The sequence below is a fragment of the Taudactylus pleione genome, unplaced genomic scaffold (assembly GCF_031769625.1).
Source record: "Taudactylus pleione unplaced genomic scaffold, aTauple2 ptg000134l, whole genome shotgun sequence".
Classification (NCBI taxonomy): domain Eukaryota; kingdom Metazoa; phylum Chordata; class Amphibia; order Anura; family Myobatrachidae; genus Taudactylus; species Taudactylus pleione.
The window spans coordinates 157,344-182,586 of record NW_028284536.1 but is presented as its reverse complement, the minus strand read 5'-3'; the positions used below and the strand labels follow the sequence as shown (position 1 = coordinate 182,586).

Genomic DNA, 25,243 nt, shown 5'->3' with positions numbered 1-25,243 from the left:
CACACCCTCTCACACAACACGTCCCCTAACTTTTCATCCTATCACCACACCCTCTCACATAACACACCCCCTAACCTCTCATCCTATCACCACACCCTCTCACATAACACGCCCCTAACCTCTCATCTTATCACTACACCCTCTCACATAATACGCCCCCTAACCCCTCATCCTATCACCACATCCTCTCACATAACACGCCCCCTAACCTCTCATCTTATCACCACACCCTCTCACATAACCCGTCCCCTAACCTCTCATCCTATCACCACGCCCTCTCACATAACACACCCCTTAAACTCTCATCCTATCACCACACCCTCTCACATAACACACCCCTAACCTCTCATCCTATCACCACACCCTCTCACATAACATGCCCCCTAACCTCTCATCCTATCACCACACCCTCATACATAACACACCCCCTAACCTCTCATCCTATAAACACACCCTGTCACATAACACACCCCCTAATCTCTCATCCTATAAACACACCCTGTCACATAACACACCCCCTAAACCTCTCATCCTATCACCACACCCTGTCACATAACACGCCCCCTAACCTCTCATCCTATCACCACACCCTCTCACACAACACGTCCCCTAACTTTTCATCCTATCACCACACCCTCTCACATAACACACCCCCTAACCTCTCATCCTATCACCACACCCTCTCACATAACACGCCCCTAACCTCTCATCTTATCACTACACCCTCTCACATAACACGCCCCCTAACCCCTCATCCTATCACCACACCCTCTCACATAACACGCCCCCTAACCTCTCATCTTATCACCACACCCTCTCACATAACCCGTCCCCTAACCTCTCATCCTATCACCACGCCCTCTCACATAACACACCCCTTAAACTCTCATCCTATCACCACACCCTCTCACATAACACACCCCCTAAACTCTCATCATATCGCCACATCCTCTCACATATCACGCCCCCTAAACTCTCATCCTATCACCACACCCTCTCACATAACACACCCCTTAAACTCTCATCCTATCACCACACCATCTCACATAACACACCCCCTAACCGCTCATCCTATCAACACACCCTCTCACATAACACTCCACCAAACCTCTCATCCTATCACCACACCCTATCACATAACACGCCCCCTAACCTCTCATCCTATCACCACACCCTCTCACATAACACGCCCTCCTAACCTCTCATCCTATCACCACACCCTCTCACATAACATGCCCCCTAACCTCTCATCCTATCACCACACCCTATCACATAACACGCCCCATAACCTCTCATCCTATCACCACACCCTCTCACATAACACGCCCCCTAACCTCTCATCCTATCACTACACCCTCTCACAAAACACGGCCCCTAACCTCTCATCCTATTACCACACCCTCTCACATAACATGCCCCCTAACCTCTCATCCTATCACCACACCCTCTCACATAACACACGTCCTAACCTCTCCTAACACCACACCCTCTCACAAAACATGCCGACTAACCTCTCATCCTATCACTACACTCTCTCACATAACACTCCACCTAACCTCTCATCCTATCAATACACCCTCTCACATAACACGCCCCCTAACCTCTCATCCTATCACCACAACCTCTCACATAACACTCCCCCTAACCTCTCATCCTATCACCACACCCTCTCACATAACACACCCCCTAACCTCTCATCCTATCACCACACCCTCTCACATAACACACCCCCTAACCTCTCATCCTATCACTAAACTCTCTCACATAACACGCCCCCTAACCTCTCATCCTATCACCACACCCTCTCACATAACACTCCACCTAACCTCTCATCCTATCACTACACCCTCTCACATAACACGCCCCCTAACCTCTCATCCTATCACCACACGCTCATACATAACACACCCCCTAACCTCTCATCCTATAAACACACCCTGTCACATAACACGCCCCCTAACCTCTCATCCTATCACCACACCCTCTCACATAACACATCCCCTAACCTCTCATCCTGCCACCACACCCTATCACATAACATGACCCCTAACCTCTCATCCTGTCACCACACCCTCTCACATAGCATGACCCCTAACCTCTCATCCTATCACCACACCCTCTCACATAACACGCCCCCTAACCTCTCATCCTATCACCACACCCTCTCACATAACACGCTCCTAACCTCTCATCTTATCACTACACCCTCTCACATAACACGCCCCCTAACCCCTCATCCTATCACCACACCCTCTCACATAACACGCCCCCTAACCTCTCATCTTATCACCATACCCTCTCACATAACCCGTCCCCTAACCTCTCATCCTATCACCACGCCCTCTCACATAACACACCCCCTAAACTCTCATCCTATCACCACACCCTCTCACATAACACACCCCCTAAACTCTCATCATATCACCACATCCTCTCACATAACACGCCCCCTAACCTCTCATCCTATCACCACACCCTCTCACATAACACACCCCTAACCTCTCATCCTATCACCACACCCTCTCACATAACACACCCCCTAACCTCTCATCCTATCACCACACCCTCATACATAACACACCCCCTAACCTCTCATCCTATAAACACACCCTGTCACATAACACATCCCCTAACCTCTCATCCTATAAACACACCCTGTCACATAACACACCCCCTAAACCTCTCATCCTATCACCACACCCTGTCACATAACACGCCCCCTAACCTCTCATCCTATCACCACACCCTCTCACACAACACGTCCCCTAACTTTTCATCCTATCACCACACCCTCTCACATAACACACCCCCTAACCTCTCATCCTATCACCACACCCTCTCACATAACACGCCCCTAACCTCTCATCTTATCACTACACCCTCTCACATAATACGCCCCCTAACCCCTCATCCTATCACCACATCCTCTCACATAACACGCCCCCTAACCTCTCATCTTATCACCACACCCTCTCACATAACCCGTCCCCTAACCTCTCATCCTATCACCACGCCCTCTCACATAACACACCCCTTAAACTCTCATCCTATCACCACACCCTCTCACATAACACACCCCTAACCTCTCATCCTATCACCACACCCTCTCACATAACATGCCCCCTAACCTCTCATCCTATCACCACACCCTCATACATAACACACCCCCTAACCTCTCATCCTATAAACACACCCTGTCACATAACACACCCCCTAATCTCTCATCCTATAAACACACCCTGTCACATAACACACCCCCTAAACCTCTCATCCTATCACCACACCCTGTCACATAACACGCCCCCTAACCTCTCATCCTATCACCACACCCTCTCACACAACACGTCCCCTAACTTTTCATCCTATCACCACACCCTCTCACATAACACACCCCCTAACCTCTCATCCTATCACCACACCCTCTCACATAACACGCCCCTAACCTCTCATCTTATCACTACACCCTCTCACATAACACGCCCCCTAACCCCTCATCCTATCACCACACCCTCTCACATAACACGCCCCCTAACCTCTCATCTTATCACCACACCCTCTCACATAACCCGTCCCCTAACCTCTCATCCTATCACCACGCCCTCTCACATAACACACCCCTTAAACTCTCATCCTATCACCACACCCTCTCACATAACACACCCCCTAAACTCTCATCATATCGCCACATCCTCTCACATATCACGCCCCCTAAACTCTCATCCTATCACCACACCCTCTCACATAACACACCCCTTAAACTCTCATCCTATCACCACACCCTCTCACATAACACACCCCCTAAACTCTCATCATATCACCACATCCTCTCACATATCACGCCCCCTAAACTCTCATCCTATCACCACACCCTCTCACATAACACACCACCTAACCTCTCCTCCTATCACCACACCCTCTCACATAACATGCCCCCTAACCTCTCATCCTATCACCACACCGTCTCACATACCACGCCCCCTAAACCTCTCATCCTATCACCACACCCTGTCACATAACACGCCCCCTAACCTCTCATCCTATCACCACACCCTCTCACACAACACGTCCCCTAACTTCTCATCCTATAACCACACCCTCTCACATAACACGCCCCCTAACCTCTCATCCTATCACAACACCCTCTCACATAACACGCCCCCTAACCTCTCATCCTATCACCACACCCTCTCACATAACACACCCCCTAACCTCTCATCCTATCACCACACCCTCTCACATAACACACGTCCTAACCTCTCATCCTATCACCACACAGTTCTTTAAGTATATCATTTTTGGTCTATTATTCCCTTTTATAGTGGAAAAAATGCCACCTGTTTATGTTATACATGCTCTATTACATAGGTACACATCTTATATACAGAATTTGCTTAGTCTCTTTTTGTCCGGAATGCTTTTTGAATTTGACGAATTAAGATATTAATGTGATACTTTTGCGATGGATTTCAATCAGCAATAAATTACAGAATGTGGAATAAAATTGTATAAAATTTGATGAAAAAGAACAAAAACCTTAATAAATGCTTTGGTATAGTTAACCTTAAAATGTCAATAAAACTACCAGAACACTGAGCCGGCACAGTGTCCCTGTTATGCCATGGGGGTAACTTTGAGGGTGTAATCTGACTACCACCTTGAGGGCAGGTAATTCTTGGCTGGATGCAGCCATACTTCAGCTATGAGAGCTGGAAGATGTCTTTGCAGGATGGGCTTGTAGGCCGTGAAAATGAGGCAGCCTTTGGGCTGTGCAGCAGGCTTGAAGGCTGTGATAAACTAGCTTACTGTAGCCAGTGGGTGTAGTAGAGATGAAGCCTTTGGGCTGAGGAAGCAGCCTTGAGGGCTGATCGGCCTTGGCTAGTTGCGGCCTGAGGTGAGATGAAGCCTTTGGGCTGAGGAAGCAGCCTTGAGGGCTGATCGGCCTTGGCTAGTTACGACCTGAGGGCCGTAGGTGAGATGAAGCCTTTGGGCTGAGGAAGCAGCCTTGAGAGCTGGTCAGCCTTGGCTAGTTGCAGCTTTTGGGCTGTGGAGGCAGCCTTGAGGGCTGGTTGGCCTTGGCTAGTAGTGGCCTGAGAGCTGAAGGTGAGATGCAGCCTTTGTGCTGTGGAGGCCGCTTTGAGGGCTGCTAAGTCTCTGACCAGGTGAGTACAAGGAGGTAACGTGCCGCCGGGTTGACACTGGTGCAAGCATGCTGAATTGCACAACAAGGACACTGGAGTGTGGCCAATGTCACTGGGTTGACACTGGTGTAACAATACTGGATTGCGCCCTTGGGACGCTAAACTGCGGCCAATGACGCCGTGTTGAACCCGGTGTTGGTTTACTAAATAACGTTATGAGGACACTGGAGTGAGGCCAAAGTCACCAGGCTGACACTGGTGAGGATGTGCACTTTAGCACTCTGAGGATGCTAAAGTGCAGCTAATGTCACCTGGTTGACACAAGATGACAGACGCTAACGTGTGCCCAGGGGTGCCCTATGTACCGCTAAGATGACACACGTGGCTGAGCGCAGAGATGCACGATGTGCTGCCTGGATGACTCGGGCAGCACACAGAAGGTGAAATGCAGATCATGCCGGTTGGATGGAACACAGCGGTAGGAGAAATATATAACAACTGGAACAATGTAGAGACTGGAACACTGGAACTCTGCTGGAGTACAGGAGACACAGTCACAAACCGGAAACACAAAACTCTATCACTGGCATGGAGTGAAGGGCTGGCTGGAATTTAACAGAAACATGGTCCAACCAGAGCCAGCCTCCCTAATGAGAGACTAGTGAGCACCTGGGCTGTGCACAGACAGGATAATCAATGTGTGCACCTGATACTGCACACAGACAGGCAGCAATTAGTGCAGAGCCTCAGCAGTAACCAAGACTGGAACTGCAAACAATATGCTGCTACCACAGATCCTAACAGGATGAATGAGGAGACTTCAGCAAACGCTTGTCCGGCGTTCACCCCGCACAGCATTGGCAGTGCGGCAGCTTGTGACAGACCCTGGGGAAGCGAGATAGGGTTGACCACCACTGGCTGCTGTTCTCATGCACTACTGGTGGTCTATGCTCTCACATGGACCCGGCGCCCTAGCCATGTGCAGACACTGTTTACGTTCTGCCCAGTTCGGCTCCTGATTGGCCGCCTGGCTGCATGATGTAGCAATTACATAATAAGGAAGGGTGCACGGGCGGCACAACATGTGAGGATGCTGCAGTAGGGGCGCTCTTCCTTCACCTGCTCTCTCCAACACATCGATTCCAGGCTCGCAACTCTCAGCCAATCAGCACCAGGTTTGCGCATTGAATGCAACGCCTCTTTCCTCTGCTTTCCACAATAGCTGCCGGCAGCCCATGATTGTCGGGAGGCTGGGAGACGGTGAGGCGGAAATACAGTGCGTTATCATTTGCACCTATAGGGGCTCAGCTTGCTATACCCCCTGTAAAGGGTCCATTTTACTTCAGAGTCCATGGCCAAATATATCATCACACTTACAAATTGGTGAAAAGTTACAATAAAAAAATCCCAAAAAACCCATAAAAGGGGCGTGGCTTAGCCGGTTATGTTGCAGACCCATCTTTGATTACCCGATTGCATTGTATTAACATATAATATAGCCATTATTTAGAGAACCAAAAACACACACTATCAGGTGCTGAAACAGTTAAGTATTTAATAATAAGCAAGTAGTTACTTTTGAAAAAAAATTCTAAATGAATAAAAAAGTACTATAAGAACTAGTAAAGATAAAAAATAAACACATAAAGTATAAAAATACAGCATTAAAAGAAAACGACTTGAAACAAATTAGCAAATAATATGCACAAATTTGCACTTCTCATAAAGACATATATTCAAATAAATTAGTATGAGCACAAGATTCATCAGAAATTAGCACTTATTCAGTATTGTAGCTATTTCTCATATGCAATAAGCCACACTTTACTTTAATGATCCGTGTCTGCTGTGGCAATTAGTTTCAGTCAGTTCCAAGCAGACAGTGTTACTAACCAGATACTTGGTATAACACAGTTCAGATTATAAATTTTTGGGCTTCTCTTATATCCAATTCTGTTCATAGAAAAAACACATAGGGCCAAATGTAATAGGGTTTCGGTTTTAGTAACAGTAAAAACTTGCACCGTCTTAAAGGTGCGAAATTGTACTGAAACTCGCAAATTCAATAGCCTGCGAACTTTTCAGCTCAAGGCTACTACATATGCGAGTTTAGGCGAGTTTTTCCCCATGTTAACTGACACCTTTTAATGTGACTAGCATTAAAAGGTGCAAGTTTTACGGAAGCCATCACAGATCAGTGAGATCCGTGATGACTTCTGTCAGTATTAAATAAAAAAAATTACGTGCCGCACCTTCCCATAGACTTACCAGCCCGGGTTTTCTAAAGCCTGTCCTGATTCTAAAAATACAAAGGACAAAATGCGTAGGGGGCCCCTGTATACTAAGAACCAGCACAGGGCTTTGTTGAGCCGGTCCTGGTTTTGGAAAATCATGGGACAAAATGAGTAGGGGTCCCCTGAAATTTCCAAAACCAGCACCGAACTCTCTAGTGGGGGGGAAGGATAATGCCACAGCCAGGGAAAACCTTTGAATGGTTTCCCCGGCCAAAGCATTACCCCTGACCGCTAGTCAGCCAAGGTCAGGGATCCCTGGGGAGTTGGGGACCCCCAATAAAGGGGCCCTCTCTCCAGGGCACCTCAGGCCTAGACTCCCCCGCATGTTGGTATTTGGATAACCACAAATACCAGCATGCGGGGCATTACAGGCCCGCTGGCACTTGTAGTTCCACAACTAAAGAAATCCATAAAAAAAAGGCACACACCATGATAGTAAATGTTTAACAAAACATACCTGCACATTCACACTCACACTCACACATACTCACCTAGTAATACATAGGGGTACCTGAAAAAAAAATCCATACTCACTTATCCTATGTGTAGTTCACGTCCGCTTTGTTCCATGTAGGCATCCAAAGGGTTAAAATAAGAAACCGTAAAAAAGCCGTACCATGCCAGACTGCTTAAAGGTATGTGTGCCCAGTCATTGAAGGAGCCGCCAGCCAATCAGCGGCCATCTCCGTCAGAGTGCACAGCCAATCTCCCACACAGACTTCAAAGGAGAGAAATCTCCATTGAGTTCTATGGTGGGACCCACTACATTGTATCTACTGCTGTAACCGCAAGGTTAATTTCATTTATCCTTGTGGTTACTTCAGTAGATACAATGTTGCGGTTCCCATAGACTTCAATGGAGATACCATACCAGTGTGGAAATAGTAAGTGCGATACAGTCACCCGTCGCCGATCCTATGCCTCGGTATAGTTTATACCGGTCCCCAGTTTATACAGTCAGTGGTCCACTTATTCAGATAGCAGTCTAGCACTGCTCTCTACGCGTTTCTCCACTTTCAGGGTATCAGCAGATTTTTTGGTATGTGGTGGTTTTTTTATCAGTTTTATTCCAAATTCTGTCATTTATTTCTTATTGAAATCTGTTCCTTAAGAACCAAATGAATATCTTAATTACTTTTTGAGATATTCAAATTCAAAGAGCGTTCCGGACAAAGGGACAAAGCAAAAGATATATATTAGATGACATCACCCCTTTAGTGAGTGCTAAAGAAGTTATGTATCATGGATAAATGGGGCCACTAGTTCTATATTTTTAAGGGTATAGAAGAAAAGTTACTTTTTAATATTTAAAACCCATAAATAGAATACAGACCCTGTAGGGCCTCCAAAAATGTAATTCTCTTTTTATTCTAAAAACTAATATCGTTATAGAGAACCAGTAATCAGTGGTGGAACTAGCGGTGGTGCAGCCTGTGGTGCAGAGGTCTATAGCCTCCTGCATCCACCAGCACCTCTGCACCTGCAGCCATTGTCCCCGGGGTCTCACAGTATTTACACAGTGCACTGCACTACACAGTAACAAACACACAGCTGCCAGCGGCGGCTGTGTATTTGTTATAGCAGCCAATGAGAGTCAGACAGGCTCTCATTGGCTGCTGCATCCATGGAGGGAGCCAGATGGAGCTCACTCATGAGCTCCGCCTTCCGGCTCCCCCCACAGCGGGTGATGGGAGAGACGTCATGACATCTCTCCCATAGTGCAGAAGAGCGAGCCGGGAGGAGTGGACCGGGGTGGTTGTGGCAAGAGTCAGGTAAGTTGAGTGTGGGGTTTGTGTGTGTGTGGTAGGGGCACAGTTACTGACACTGCACAGGGGAGGCACTACAGGGGGCACTGTATATTGGGGTGGGTGCTACTATGGGAACTGTATAGGTGGGGCCACTACTGTGGGCACTGTGTCAGGGGGCGATACTTGGGGCAATGTATAGGGGGGGATATTACTAAGGGCAATGCATAGGGGGGACTATTACTGGGGGCAATGCATAGGGGGGGACTACTACTGGGGGAACTGCATAGGGGGGCCTACTACTGGGGGCAATGCATAGGGGAGACTACTACTGGGGGCAATGCATAGGGGGGACTATTACTGGGGGCAATGCATAGGGGGGACTACTACTGAGGGAACTGCATAGGGGGGCCTACTACTGGGGGCATTATATAGGGGGAACTACTACTGGGTGCAATGAATAGGGGGGAATATTACTAAGGGCAATGCATAGGGGGGACTACTACTGGGTGCAATGAATAGGGGGGAATATTACTAAGGGCAATGCATAGGGGGGACTACTACTGGGGGCAATGCATAGGGGGGACTACTACTGGGGGCAATGCATAGGGGGGACTACTACTGGGGGCAATGCATAGGGGGGACTACTACTGGGGGCAATGCATAGGGGGGACTACTACTGGGGGCAATGCATAGGGGGGACTACTACTGGGGGCATTATATAGGGGGGACTACTACTGGGTGCAATGCATAGGGGGGACTACTACTGGGGGCATTATATAGGGGGGACTACTACTGGGTGCAATGCATAGGGGGGACTACTACTGCATATGGGACATTACTGGGGACACAGGGCCTGATTCAGACCCACTCACGAGCGAATAGCGCTCGCAAGTGGGACGATGGCTGGGCAGTGCGCACGCAGCTTAGCGAGCGGCCTGGAGGCTGACCTAAAACAAAAAACACAGGGCCTGATTCAGAGCCAGACGCTCTTTGAGAGCGCTCGCTCTGAATCAGGGCGTCCCTTTTTTTTTTTGAAAGACGGCCTCCAGGCCGCTCGCTAAGCTATGGGTGATATAGCTGTCATGACCACTGCGGCCATCGGGCTTGCAATGAGACCCTTGTGTTAGGGTCTCGTGGCCGCTTGCCCCAGTGAGCTTCTGGCTCTAATAGAGCCAGAAGCTCACCACTGACATCACTCGTTTGGCAAGCAACCCCCCCAACCCGCCTCCCAAATGGGGCGAGCTGTCAATCAACATCAACAGGCACCCCTTTTAGATGCGAGCGCCAGAGTGAGTGATTTCTCGCTCATTTCCGGGGCTCGCGTGCTCACTGCTTAATCAGCCAATTTGCGAGCACATAGTGCTTGCGAGTGGGTCTGAATCAGGCCCACAGTGATTACTGTACTTACCATGAGATACATGTACCTGAGTGTCTCTTGTAATAAAAATCATATCTGTTTATTACCAGCAATTACAGAGGTGCAGCCTGCGGTGCGATGTGATGATGGTGTAATGATAATATCTGTCAATATCTGCCAACTGGAGCTATTGGGGTATGATGCTAATAGCGCCCATCTGATTGACGACTCCAGTGACTGCGAATTCACATATCCTGATACCATCAACAATGTGCAAGTACGGAGTATACAATTATTAGCAGCCAAAGGATGGTGCGGGAACATCGTTCAGGTAAAACATTATTGTCCTGTATTTAAATCATGATTTTGCCTGGAAGTTTTGTAGTGTTGTCATTTCTTTCTCTTTAATCTTTACTTTTAGTTTACCAGCCACTGACGGAGTCTTAGGACCTCATTCAGAGCCTCTCGCACAATGTGAGCGCTCGCTCTGAATGAGGGCGGCCGCTTCCATTTTCTGAGCCGGCCTCCTGGCCACTCGCTAGGCTGTGGGTTACCACCCACAGCTATTGCGAGCGGCCAGGATGATGGTCGCGATGGTCAAGACCATCGCGACCATCGGGGCTTGAGACGAGGCCCTTGTAGTAGGGACTCGTCTTCCGCAAGCCCCAGAGAGCTTTCAGCTATAATAGAGCCAGAAGCTCTCCCACTGGCATCACTGGTGATGTCAGTGGGGCCGCCCACAAACGGCAAGCGTTCGCTTGGGAACGCCTCCGTTTGTGAAACCACCCCCCCTCCACGCCTACAAAATGGGGCGAGCTGTCGATTAACATCGACAGCCGCCCCTTTTGTAGTGAGCCCCAGAGCGAGAGAATTTCTCTCTCGCTCTGGGGCTTGCGCACACGCAGAGCCCACCATCGACCCACTTGCGAGCACTCGTGAGCGGGTCGGAATGAGGTCCTTAGTGTTCTGCAAATGACGTTCATATATAATATATTAAGTTCATCATCTACATAATCTCACAAACACTTCCTGACCAACCTCATTTCAACATTTCTAGGTGATGTTTCATACATATTTTTATATAATGTCACAATACATCGGCATGGTGTATCCCATAGGTGATGTCATAGAACAGGGATGGGGAACCTCAGGCCTGGGGAGGCGTATAAGGTCAGCGTAATCATTTGGTCTGGCCCTCTGAGCTTTTTTCTGCTAGTCTCATCTGACTAGAGGGTGCCTAGAATGACCCCCTGCAGCCAGAATCTATGCAGCAGTGCTACGTGGAGCGTCCTTAGGATGCTACAGACGGTCACACCGCTGCCCTTATAGCATCAGGATGTTCCGGGTATTGCTGTACTCAACAGCGATTGTGGCCCCGCCCCCATGTGACATCACACGGAGGGGAAGTGGCCTGCACCAGGCCCGCAAATAATGTTATATATATCAGTATGGCCCTCGGCTGAAAAAAGGTTCCCCACCCCTGTCCTAGAGGAATGTGCCACATACATAGACAGAATGGAACGTTACTGTGTGATAAGCAAAGTTACCAGCAATTGTAATGTGACCAGTTTCTGATATTGTGCTGTCTTCTACCAATCCCCACTGTGCTCTGAATGACGTCTTATATGTTTATATCACACAATGTTAGATGTAATGCTCAGGGGGAGCTATGATCAGATAATGTTCAATCCTCGGTGGATCATGTAAATTCAATAAACATAAGGTACAGCACAGTGTGGTTGTGTCAGAAAGGTATATTACTATGAGACCTATTGTAGTTGGAGTCTAATACCACTACGTCACATTAGGACAGTACACACAGCCTGTTACCTCTCCAAGTGTCTGGATTCTGCCTGGGATCAGCTGTTACTTACCACAGCGCCGGCTTCCCCTCACTAGCGAGAGCAGTGAGATGTCAGGTGCAGCAGTGGGTGACTTGCTGAGTATTCTCCCCAGGGCCCAGGTGACTGTCACGCAATCCTCCATATTGGAGTTCCTGCAGCGATGGTCATGGGTGCAGCCATCTTGGCTGAATCACCTGATAGAACCTTATCCAGTGGTTGCTGTGTCAGTTCTCAGCTGACTTGCACATCCAATGGACAGGTACCTGTGGGTATAAACAGGACTCCAGGTGAACAGGAATTTGCCTGATCAACTTCGTTATTCCCAGATGGTTGCTGTTTGCTTTGGTCCAGGCCTCACATGCGATCTTCCAGAGACTCTTCCCAGTGTATCCTCAGTATATCGTCTATATACTGAGTCCTACTGATTATTTCAAGTGCCATATCCTGGTGCAGCAGTGTGACAGAACACCTTTTGCCTGTGTACTCAGGGGCTGATTCAGACCTGCTCACAAGTGGGTCGATGTTTGCCCCCTGCGCATGCGCCGCCTCCAGCGTGTGCATGCGCGAAACCTGGCCAGCAATGGGTGCGCCATCGCTACGGGTCCTGCACCAAAACGGGGCGGCCGTCGATTGTGATTGACTGCTCGCTCTGTTTTGGAGGTGGGCAGGGGGGGTGGCTACACAGAGGCATTCCCGAAGGAATGCCTGCCGTTTGTGGGAGCCACCAGTGATGTCAGAGGTGAGCTTCCTACTCTATTTAGAGCAGGAAGCTCACTGGGGCTTGTGTGAATGAGACCCTACCACAAGGGTCACCCACAGCTTAGTGAGCGGCCAGGAGGCCGGCTCCATTAAATAAAATAAAAAAAATGCCCTGATTCAGAGCGAGCGCTCTGAAAGAGCGTCCGGCTCTGAATCAGGCCCTCAGTACGCACAGTGGTGTACAAATACAGACCCTCCTTCTCCTCGAGTCAGCAGCATATCCTCATTCTCCAGTGTTAGCTGCAGAACATACCCCTCAGTGGATTCTCTCCCTCTGGTCTGCCACAGCACCTCTTCAGGAAACATCTTTATTGTGCTTCTCTGTACTAGTGGTACAGAGATTATATTTCCAGTGGGCCAAAGCGGTGTGTCTTTCCCTATTCCCACTCACATTGGATCCCTGACCTGGGGACCACGACGTGCTTGCCGGGTGCAGCTGAAACCCATATCCTGCTTGGAGGGGTCACTGGTGAACACCTCCCGGGAGGTTAGACTCCGCACCCTAGGTCAGGTCTCAATAAAGCTGTTGCTTATGGACGAGGAGACTGAACATCCAGGCCCCTCGCTCCTAACTCCTTTATTGACCTGGGACCACCACTTCCAGACCCTCAGTAGGGGACTCCAGGATGCAAAACGTGACACCAAGTGCATATTCACTATTGCCAAACATGCCACACAAATGACATCAGCTTCAGCATTGGTCTGTTTGAACTACAAAACACAGGGAGGTGACATTGGAGGGAGCACAATACTCTAACTACAATTGGGATCATATTTAGCCACTAGAACATGATAAATTTGTCAAAGAAAAGATATTTGTAGTTTGGCATTATACTATTTGGTTTTAACCGCAACCTATTCCCTTATGCAGGTAGATGATGCATCAAAGATTTATTTTACCAACACTCTTCTAATTGCTGAATATAACATTACCGGGAATCCCCTCAGCTACAACTCTACCTGCACATACAACCTGACCAAACCGGGCAGCCTAAACTATTATCCTAATGGTGACATAAGGTAAGGTGATCCAGGTATTTCATGGGGTAATAATAGCTCCTAATACTGTACATCATGGGGTAATAGCTCCTAATACTGTATATCATAGGGTAATAGCTCCTAATACTGTATATCATGGGGTAATAGCTCCTTATACTGTATATCATGGGGTAATAGCTCCTAATTCTGTATATCATGGGGTAATAGCTCCTAATACTGTATATCATGGAGTAATAGCTATTAATACTGTATATCATGGGGTAATAGCTCCTAATACTGTATATCATGGGGTAATAGCTCCTAATACTGTACATCATGGGGTAATAGCTCCTAATACTGTACATCATGGGGTAATAGCTCCTAATACTGTATATCATGGGGTAATAGCTATTAATACTGTATATCATGGGGTAATAGCTCCTAATACTGTATATCATGGGGTAATAGCTCCTAATACTGTATATCATCGGGTAATAGCTCCTAATACTGTACATCATGGGGTAATAGCTCCTAATACTGTACAACATCATGGGGTAATAGCTCCTAGTACTGTACATCATGGGGTAATAGCTCCTAATACTGTACATCATGGGCTAATAGCTCCTAATACTGTACATCATGGGGTAATAGCTCCTAATACTGTACATCATGAGGTAATAGCTCCTAATACTGTATGTCATGGGGTAATAGCTCCTAATACTGTACATCATGGGGTAATAGCTCCTAATACTGTATATCATGGGGTAATAGCTCCTAATACTGTATATCATGGGGTAATAGCTCCTAATACTATATATCATGAAGCATCAGTGTAACACTGCAGACATGAGGTAAGTGTTTGATGGAATAGACCATGTGTAATCCCCAATGTCCTATAGTATGTATCCTTATCTTTGTTCCCTGTCACATCAGAAGCTAGCTGTACCACTGCATGTGACTGAGGGGCCTATTCATCATCGGGGGCCATATGATTGCTGCGGGGGTTACTCTACACCAGCGCAATTCATCATTGCAGCGGTGCGGAGATAGATGCTCTGTAAAGCAGGTGTCCTCGCGATTAGTAGCGCAGTTACAGAAGTAGCTGCGTTACTTACCTATCCCACATTGCAGCTTTTATGCATGCATTTACTGAGGTCACACATGTGCAGAACCGCCGAGGAGTCACTGAGGAGGCGGCGGAGGGATCCGCTCAGATCCCTCTCTGCATCCCTGTAATCCCTTCCCATAGGAAAGAGAGGAGCTATGAGAATAAGCACCGCCTGCAGATGATGTTTGTTCTCACAGGCAAACTCCGAAAACTGAAAGAGTTTGCAGTATATCACTTGGACCTATTTGGACTCCAGATGATGAATAGCCCAGTAACTTAAATATGCAGAAACTAGCATTCCCGCATGGTTAATGGCCCAATTAATGTATGATGAATAGACCCCTGAGCCTTTATAATGCAACTTAGGGTCAATCATATAACACCCAACATCTGTGTTATCCCTAAAAAGCCATGGGAGTGTTACCCTTTGTTAGCTTATGGTTGAAATATACTCATTGTCTATGGGGGGAATTTAATTAGCAGCAGTAATTTAGTGCATGCTAAGTGATCCCCCAGGGCTATTCACCTGGCCTCAGAGACATTCCGCAGGCTGCACTTAACCAGTTTACGTGGTAACATGGGTGCTTCAGCTGACAAGGTGCAACCGCGCCGCCCCGCTGTGTTTTTAAAGAGGAAATCATGTGCAGAACGGATCTCCTCCGACTCCCCGGACTCTCCTGCAGACCCGGCAATTACTGATAGAGATGGGCGGTTCGGATTCTGTGGAATCCGAACCGCTCCGAACATTGGGGATCCGAGTCCACCCGAACCCTGTTCGGGTGTTCACCGCCTGACTTGGATCCCCGTTCGGGGCCGAACGGCGGCCGCCTGATGTCGGATTCTCACTAGAGAATCCGACATCAGGTCTCCTCGCGTGTAGGGCAGAGCGCAGTGATAGCGCTCTGCCCTGCACAGACACAGACACACAGCCGCCAGCGGCAGCTGTGTGTTTGTTACAGCAGCCAATGAGAGTCACACAGACTCTCATTGGCTGCTGCACGGAGGGAGCCGGCTGGAGCTCACACATGAGCTCCGTCTTCCGGCTCCCTCCTCAGCGTGTGACAGGCTCAGCAGAGCGGACGGCGCGGGAGCGGGGATACAGGTAAGTTTTTATTTTTTAATTTGTGCAAGGGCCGGGGGCGCTACTGGGGGGGTCTGCACTACTGGGGGGGTCTGCTACTGGGGGGGGCTATACTACTGGGGGGGCCATACTACAGAGGGGCCTGCTACTGGGGGGGGCTATACTACTGGGGGGGGTCTGCACTACTGGGGGGGGTCTGCTACTGGGGGGGGCTAGACTACTGGGGGGGCCATACTACAGAGGGGCCTGCTACTGGGGGGGGCTATACTACTGGGGGGGTCTGCTACTGGGGGGGCCATACTACCAAGGGGCCTGCTACTGGGGGGGGGCCATACTACTGGGGGGGCTTACTACTACTGGGGGGGGGCTGCTACAGGGGCAGCCTACTACAGGGGGGGCCATACTACAGGGGGGGCCCATACTACAGGGGGGGCTACTACTGAGGCAGCCTACTACTGGGGGGGCCTGCTACTGGGGCAGCCTACTACTGGGGGGGCCATACTACTGGGGGGGCCATACTACTGGGGGGGCAAACTACTGGGTGGCATGCTAATGGGGGCCATACTACTGGGGGGGCCATACTACTGGGGGGGCAAACTACTGGGTGGCATGCTAATGGGGGGCATACTACTGGGGGGGCCTGCTAATGGGGGGCATACTACTGGGTGGCATGCTAATGGGGGGCATACTACTGGGGGGGCCTGCTAATGGGGGGCATACTACTGGGGGGCATTCTACTGGGGGCACTGCATAGTGGACCCTACTACTAAGGGGACTGCATAGGGGGCACCACTGCTGGGGGACATTGTGTAAGGGACACCGCTACTGTGGGCATTGTGTAAAAGGGTCACTACTGTGGGCATTGTGTAAAAGGGTCACTACTGTGGGCATTGAGTAAAAGGGGCACTACTGTGTGTCGTAACATAAATAAGAGACACTACTTTATGGTGTAATGTGAATCAGGCCCTATGTTTGGTGTAATGTGAATAAGATTGTGCACTGTGACTCCTAGGGCCGTAGCCCACTATGTAAACAAGTACTGTGACTCTGCTGGCCGTACCCCACTGGGTGGGTGCACTACTTTTCATTCCTGCCACTGCTGTGTGGCAATGTGTCATAGATGTGCTTTATACTGTGGTGTCTGTGTCGTTGTGCCGCTGCTTTGTCGCTTAGTAACCAGTCAGCTCACTGCAACCTTTGGCCAATAATGTTGAAAACAATATTATAAGCTGTGATATGGTCTAAATTGACTGGAAATTAATGTTATTGAGGTTAATAATACTCTAGGAAGAAAAAAAAGACCAATTTATGTGATTTTAGCTTTTTTTGTCAATTTTTGTAAAAAAATCCAAATCCAAATCCAAATCCAAAGCCAGTCACCGCAGTTTGGCAAATCCAAATCCAAATCCAAAGCCGGACGACGAATTAGAACCAAATCCAAATCCGGCAAAAATGGTCCGGCGCACATCCCTAATTACTGATCAGTTTTGCTGGAAAAATCATCAGCTAAACAACCCGATTTTGGATGCTGTGACCATGTTTACGAATAGGTTAGTGAGCTTATCACAGAGTCTATGTCTTACCTCCCATTAACATGTTAATAGGGGGATCGGGAGAGAAAGACTGGAATTAATTAACCCCAGGCATTAAAGCCCGAGGCTACCACCCTTTATCTCCCTTGTTAAATGACCGGGACTAATTGAATATGGTGCTAAATGTGTCTGGTGATTTTATGATGAGCTGATTTGTTGTACTGTATATTATAGAGAGCTCTGTGAAGTCTCTATATATATCTGCATGTTAAAAATAGGAAGGTATTAGTCGGAATGGCTTATAAAGCTTTGCAGTGATTCCGTCTGTTTGATATCACTGTATCCAGCACACGGCAAAGAGACTTTACAGGTTTCCATAAGATGTCGCTCAGGTTGTCTCCTGGCACAAATGCTGCCTGATCATTTAAGGGAAACAATTCTGCTTATCGGTGTGTGCAAGGAATCCGGCTTTGACTGTCACTGTGAGGTCATCAACGTAGTTTATTAGTTTTGTGCTTTGTAGTAAAGAGTTGCATCACTGATAATTTGTATAACTGTTAATATCTTCTTGTAAACCAGGGTTTCTAAAACTCGGTCCTCATAGAACCCTAACAGTGCGACCTTTCAAGTTATCCTAAGGAATAATTAATGCCAACTATAGATCAAGTCAATTAACAGACGTGTGTTCCAGTAGGGTGATCAGCAAAACAGGTACTGTTAAGCCAGGTACACACTCATACCCCTTTTACACCGGAGCTAAAACCCGGGTTTTTGAAGGATTAACCCGGGCAGCTCCCTGGTGTTAAAGGGGAGAGGGATGGATCTCCGGGTCGAGTGACCCCAGCAATCCAACCCAGGTAACTAGCAGGTATAAAACGGTCGTAGCCCATGAAACCCTGCTGTGAGAACAGCACACTCCGGGTCAGGATGCCCTGGAGTGCGCTGCTAGCCGGCCGATTGGTCCGGCTTCAGTGGTGCTTAGAGATTACGTCATCTCCAAGCGACTACTTACACGCCAGAAAAGCCGGGTCTATGCAGACACAACTCTGGTGTGAGCGGCGCCGACTCTGGAATATGCCGAGTCGGCGCCGGCAAAATTCTGGGTCTGATCCAGATAGGAACTTTGTTCCAACTCCGGGTCAGACCCGGAATTTGGGTGGAAAAGGGGTATTAGCGATTCGGCACAATCGAGCTACATATCGGGCAGATCGGCCAGTGTGTATTCGCTATGTCGCTGACTATGCACAAATGGTTTTTGCCGTTGCTTCATCACTGCCGGCATCAGCAAGTGTGTACACACTTATTGATGCCGGTGCGCTGCTGGGTCCTGTTGCTGATGATATTGGTACACACTAGACATCGTATAGTGTGTACCAGTCATTAGGGCTTAATGAGGACCGGGCTTGAGATACACTGGTGTAATCAATTATGTTTTGGAAGTGGGGGATTTTAGGATTAATTTGTTTATTCCTTCTACTCTTAAGATTCTCAGGTGCAGCAAATATAGGGTCTGATTCAGAGCTGGACGCTATTTGCGATCGCTCATTCAGAAAAAGAGGCTGGACATTTAAATTGAGCGCTCGCTCTTTGCGGTCTGTTGATGCCTCTATGTCTGAACGAGCGAACAAAACATGCGGTCGTTATTTTGTAAAAAACGCCCCCTGGCCGCTTGCATCATACGTCATCTGCGCTATTTATTAGATTAATCAAGTACATCAAACAGCGTATGAACGGCTCGCAGTGCTTGTGGTAGCATTTTCCTACCGCAATCATACGAGCAGTTCTGGCTAAAAGACAACCAAGTGACGTGGTCGATGACACTGCTTTGTTAATTATGCACACCCTTAAAACGCCCATTTTGACCTTTGGCATTTGGCGTATTACAACCCATACGCATGCGCAGATGTGCGAACATTGCTCGGAACGAACGAGCAGCCGCTTACGAGCGGCTCTGAATGAGGTCCATAGTTATAATTGCTGAGTGATCAGAAAATGTTTTCATACGCTTAAGTCTACCAAAAGTCGGGCAATATTACTTTAAATAAGTTCCTTAGATCAGGTGAGCTAGCGTGTGATCAGGGCCGGCCCTGCGTGTGATGTACCAGTATATTACGGTTACATTGATGGGATAAGAGGTCAGGAGGCCTGGGAAGAATCCTAACTTTATACTTAGTAGCAAAATGTATTAGTCTGGCCTAATAAAGAAAGGCATCCATTTTTGGAGCACACTTATGTATATACTTGTAATCAGTGGCGTAGCGAGTTGCCAGGTCACCTAGAGCACATGTATGCTATGGCACCCCCCTCACCTCCCCCAAGTGTTCCAGGGAGGTGGTGTGTCCAACATATGGGGTTAAATTAAAGAGATGTAAAAACAAACATTAGGAGAGATATTAAAATGACATATTCCAAACCACTAAAGTAACTCCATTAATAAAATAAAACTAATTGTGGTTTCTCTGAAAAGGGGTATCTCTAGTCTGTCTCCCCCCACAACTGATTGTAGCAGCCCCCATTGTCTATAATACTCATTATTACACCCTCACTGACTGCATCATATATCAGTGCTCCAGTCTCACTGATTGTAGCAGCCCCCATTGTCTATAATACTCATTATTACACCCTCACTGACTGCATCATATATCAGTGCTCTAGTCTCACTGATTGTAGCAGCCCTCATTGTCTATAATACACATTATTACACCTACCTTCCTCACTGACTGCATCATATATCAATGCTCCAGTCTCACTGATTGTAGAAGCCCCCATTGTCTATAATACTCATTATTACACCCTCACTGACTGCATCATATATCAGTGCTCCAGTCTCACTGATTGTAGTAGCCCCCATTGTCTATAATACTCATTACACCCTCACTGACTGCATCATATATCAGTGCTCAAGTCTCACTGATTGTAGCAGCCCCCATTATCTATAATACTCATTATTACACCCTCACTGACTGCAACATATATCAGTGCTCCAGTCTCACTGATTGTAGCAGCCCCCATTGTCTATAATACTCATTATTACACCCTCACTGACTGCATCATATATCAGTGCTCCAGTCTCACTGATTGTAGCAGCCCCCATTGTCTGTTAAACTCATTATTACACCCTCACTGACTGCATCATATATCACTACTCCAGTCTCACTGATTGTAGTAGCCCCCATTGTCTATAATACTCATTATTACACCCTCACTGACTGCATCATAAATCAGTGCTCCAGTCTCACTGATTGTAGCAGCCCCCATTGTCTATAAAACTCATTATTACACCCTCACTGACTGCAACATATAGCAGTGCTCCAGTCTCACTGATTGTAGTAGCCCCCATTGTCTATAAAACTCATTATTACACCCTTACTGACTGCATCATATAGCAGTGCTCCAGTCTCACTGATTGTAGAAGTCCCCATAGTCTATAATACTCATTATTATACCTACCTTACTCACTGACTGCATCATATATCAGTGCTCTAGTCTCACTGATTGTAGCAGCCCCCATTGTCAATAATACTCATTATCACACCCTCACTGATGGCATCATATATCAGTGCTCTAGTTTCACTGACTATAGTAGCCCCCATTGTCTATAAAACTCATTATTACACCCTCACTGACTGCATCATATATCAGTGCTCCAGTCTCACTGATTGTAGCACTCCCCATTGTCTATAATACACATTATTATACCTGCCTTACTCACTGACTGGATCATATATCAGTGCTCCAGTCTCACTGATTGTAGCAGCCCCCATTGTCTATAATACTCATTATTACACCCTCACTGACTGCATCATATATCAGTGCTCCAGTCTCACTGATTGTAGCAGCCCCCATTGTCTTTAATACTCATTACACCCTCACTGACTGCACCAAATATCACTGCTCCAGTCTCACTGATTGTAGCCGCCCCCATTGTCTATAAAACTCATTATTACACCCTCACTGACTGCAACATATATCACTGCTCCAGTCTCACTGATTCTAGCAGCCCCATTATCTATAATACTCATTATTATACCCTCACTTACTGCATCATATATTAGTGCTCCAGTCTCACTGATTGTAGCAGCCCCCATTGTCTATAATACTCATTATTATACCCTCACTGACTGCATCATATATCAGTGCTCCAGTCTCACTGATTGTAGCAGCCCCCATTGTCTATAATACACATTATTACACCTACCTTACTCACTGACTGCATCATATATCAGTGCTCCAGTCTCACTGATTGTAGCAGCCCCCATTGTCTATAATACTCAATATTATACCCTCACTGACTGCATCATATATCAGTGCTCCAGTCTCACTGATTGTAACAGCCCCCATTGTCTATAAAACTCATTATTACACCCTCACTGACTGCATCATATATTAGTGCTCTAGTCTCACTGGTTGTAGCAGCCCTCATTGTCTATAATACACATTATTACACCTACCTTACTCACTGACTGCATCATATTTCACTGCTCTAGGCTCACTGATTGTAGAAGCCCCCATTGTCTATAATACTCATTACACCCTCACTGACTGCATCATATATCAGTGCTCCAGTCTCACTGATTGTAGCAGCCCCCATTGTCTGTAATACTCATTATTACACCCTCACTGACTGCATCATATATCAGTGCTCCAGTCTCACTAATTGTAGCAGCCCCCATTGTCTATAATACTCATTATTACACCCTCTCTGACTGCATCATATATCAGTGCTCCAGTCTCACTGATTGTAGCAGCCCCCATTGTCTATAAAACTCATTATTACACCCTCACTGACTGCATCATATATCACTACTCCAGTCTCACTGATTGTAGTAGCCCCCATTGTCTATAAAACTCATTATTACACCCACACTGACTGCATCATATATCAGTGCTCCAGTCTCACTGATTGTAGCACCCCACATTGTCTATAATACACATTATTACACCTACCTTACTCACTGACTGCATCATATATCAGTGCTCCAGTCTCACTGATTGTAGCACCCCCCATTGTCTATAAAACTCATTATTACACCCTCACTGACTGCATCAAATATCAGTGCTCCAGTCTCACTGATTGTAGCAGCCCCCATTATCTATAATACTCATTATTACACCCACCTTACTCACTGACTGCATCATATATCAGTGATCCAGTCTCACTGATTGTAGCAGGCCCCCATTATCTACAATACTCATTATTACACCTTCACTGACTGCATCAAATATCAGTGCTCCTGTCTCACTGATTGTAGCAGCCCCCATTATCTATAATACTCATTATTACACCCACCTTACTCACTGACTGCATCATATATCAGTGCTACAGTCTCACTGATTGTAGCAGCCCCCATTATCTATAATACTCATTATTACACCCTCACTGACTGCATCATTTATCACTGCTCCAGTCTCACTGATTGTAGATGACCCCCACTATCTATAATACGCATTATTACACCCACCTTACTCACTGACTGCATAATATATCAGTGATCCAGTCTCTCTGATTGTAGCAGCCCTCATTGTCTATAAAACTCATTATTACACCCACCTTACTCACTGACTGCATCATATATCAGTGCTCCAGTCTCACTGATTGTAGCAGCCCCCATTGTCTATAATACTCATTATTACACCCTCACTGACTGCATCATTTATCACTGCTCCAGTCTCACTGATTGTAGCAGCCCCCATTATCTATAAAACTCATTATTACACCCTCACTGACTGCATCAAATTTCAGTGCTCCAGTCTCACTGATTGTAGCAGCCCCCATTATCTATAATACTCATTATTACACCCACCTTACTCATTGACTGCATCATATATCAGTGCTCCAGTCTCACTGATTGTAGCAGCCCCCATTATCTATAATACTCATTATTACACCCACCTTACTCATTGACAGCATCATATATCAGTGCTCCAGTCTCACTGATTGTAACAGCCCCCATTATCTATAATATTCATTATTACACACTCACTGACTGCATCAAATATCAGTGCTCCAGTCTCACTGATTGTAGCAGCCCCCATTATCTATAATACTCATTATTACACCCACCTTACTCATTGACTGCATCATATATCAGTGCTCCAGTCTCACTGATTGTAGCAGCCCCCATTATCTATAATACTCATTATTACACCCACCTTACTCACTGACTGCATCATAAATCAGTGCTCCAGTCTCACTGATTGTAGCAGCCCCCATTATCTATAATACTCATTATTACACCCTCACTGACTGCATAAAATATCAGTGCTCCAGTCTCACTGACTGTAGCAGCCCCATTATCTATAATATTCATTATTACACCCACCTTACTCATTGACTGCATCATATATCAGTGCTCCAGTCTCACTGATTGTAGCAGCCCCCATTATCTATAATACTCATTATTACACCCACCTTACTCACTGACTGCATCATATATCAGTGCTCCAGTCTCACTGATTGTAGCAGCCCCCATTATCTATAATACTCATTATTACACCCTCACTGACTGCATAAAATATCAGTGCTCCAGTCTCACTGATTGTAGCATCCCCCATTATCTATAATACTCATTATTACACCCACCTTACTCATTGACTGCATCATATATCTGTGCTCCAGTCTCACTGATTGTAGCAGCCCCCATTATCTATAATACTCATTATTACACCCACCCTACTCACTGACTGCATCATATATCAGTGCTCCAGTCTCACTGATTGTAGCAGCCCCCATTATCTATAATACTCATTATTACACCCTCACTGACTGCATCATTTATCACTGCTCCAGTCTCACTGATAGTAGCAGCCCCCATTATCTACAATACTCATTATTACACCCTCACTGACTGCATCAAATATCAGTAATCCAGTCTCACTGATTGTAGCAGCCCTCATTGACTATAAAACTCATTATTACAACCTCACTGACTGCATCATATATCAGTGCTCCTGTTTTACTGATTGTAGCAGCCCCCATTATCTATAATACTCATTATTACACCCACCTTACTCACTGACTGCATCAAATATCACTGCTCGTGTTTTACTGATTGTAGCAAGCCCCCATTGTCTATAATACTGTCAGGATCTGTGGTTAAGATCTTAAGGTGCATACACACATAACAGTTTTTTAAACGATTTAACTATAATGACGTCGTTATCATTCAAGCATTGAAAAAAATCTTTCAGTTTCAGAGTTGTAACGATGAACGATTATCGTTCATGTTTGTAGTTCTTTCTGACTGACCAACTGAGCGATTTTCATTAACGGAAGCAACATTTGTTGTTCATTGTTGAAAAAATCATTTAAAAAAATCGTTCATTACACTTCTAAAAATCGTTCACTTTGCAAGGGAAAATCTGACAGATAATCGTTGGTTACAAAATCGTTGCGTATGTATG

The 25,243-nt window shown here is 46.8% G+C and overlaps 1 protein-coding gene across 1 annotated transcript in view; it reads left to right on the top strand.

The window, feature by feature from the left end:
* The window catches only part of LOC148523011 (pancreatic secretory granule membrane major glycoprotein GP2-like), a gene marked incomplete at its 3' end in the record, with an annotated part of 171,173 nt that overhangs the window by 19,123 nt on the left and 126,807 nt on the right, over positions 1 to 25,243 (top strand). Inside the window, exons 4-5 of the mRNA XM_088473311.1 lie at positions 10,648 to 10,868; positions 14,012 to 14,160. Of these exons, the coding sequence (XP_088329437.1) occupies positions 10,648 to 10,868; positions 14,012 to 14,160 (370 nt within the window). The remainder of the gene's footprint in view (positions 1 to 10,647; positions 10,869 to 14,011; positions 14,161 to 25,243) is intronic.